This window comes from Geospiza fortis, unplaced genomic scaffold, assembly GCF_000277835.1.
Source record: "Geospiza fortis unplaced genomic scaffold, GeoFor_1.0 scaffold112, whole genome shotgun sequence".
NCBI lineage: Eukaryota > Metazoa > Chordata > Aves > Passeriformes > Thraupidae > Geospiza > Geospiza fortis.
The window spans coordinates 13,843,050-13,844,049 of record NW_005054298.1 but is presented as its reverse complement, the minus strand read 5'-3'; the positions used below and the strand labels follow the sequence as shown (position 1 = coordinate 13,844,049).

Here is a 1,000-nt window from a genome sequence, read left to right as displayed (position 1 = left end):
CACCCATTGGCAGGGGGAGCTGCAGCTGTAAGACAGTGAGAGACAGTCACGCTGAGTGCTGGGCTTGAGGGCAGCAGCATCACACATGCACCCTTCTGAGCCCATCCTTGCACACCTCTACAGTGGGGGATGCATGGGTCCCCAGCTTCTGTCTCCCCATCCCATACCTCAGCAGGTGCAGTCAGCGCATTTGCTACCACTGGTAGGATCTTTTCTCTCTTGAGCTCCAAAGCCACCCCATGCTGACTGAGCTGTGCCAGGAGAAATGCTGCAGCACCCTGTGGGACAAGGAGAGTTCAGCACCTTTGGGACTTTTCCATCTGCTCAGTCACTATTGACACTTCATCTCTTGGCCTCATCCCACCCTGAGTGAGGAACAGTAAGGCCCAAATGGGATGCAAGGGTCTGCAGGGCTCTCAGTAGTGGCTCTGGCAGGGGAGGGTGGCTTACCACAAGGGACACAACAGGAGACTGGGTGATGAGATCCACAGCCAGGGCAACCATCTCCTCACACCTGAAATGCAGGGACCAGGAGAGAAGCACTATGTTCTCACAGCTCCACATCATGCAGAACAGCAGCATCCAATACCCACACAGCTGGGAAGCAGCCACGTTTCAGGAGGAGCCCTGGTTCACAGCACCTCCTTGTCTGCACTGGGTCATCCTCACCACATCCCCAGTACCCACCCACACTGCCCAGCATTCTGCCAGTATGTCTGGGTCAGAGGGATCAGTGGGACCAGGTTCCAGCTCCAGGCAGTGTGCAGGACAGAGTGCTGTTCAGGACAGGGCATGTTCCTCTCCCACCCATGAGTAAAAGTGTCTGCTTACCTGGGAGGGGATGCCTGAAGCTGCAGGGTGAGCAGGGCCAGCAGGTACAGAGAGGCTTCACAGGCTGCCTCCTGGGTCACCTCTACCACAGGGACCTACCAAAGGAATAGAAGTCATAGCAGGGAGAAGGAGGTGTTTCTGGGCCCCAGAGGAGAGCTGCACTCTTCCG

At 56.8% G+C, this 1,000-nt stretch overlaps 1 protein-coding gene across 1 annotated transcript in view; it reads right to left on the bottom strand.

The window, feature by feature from the left end:
* Nucleotides 1–1,000, bottom strand: part of STK36 (serine/threonine kinase 36) — a 12,871-nt gene that overhangs the window by 3,352 nt on the left and 8,519 nt on the right. The window contains 4 exon segments of the mRNA XM_014306497.2: nt 1–25; nt 168–278; nt 451–514; nt 832–926. The exon segment at nt 1–25 is cut by the window's left edge and continues 50 nt beyond it. Of these exon segments, the coding sequence (XP_014161972.2) occupies nt 1–25; nt 168–278; nt 451–514; nt 832–926 (295 nt within the window).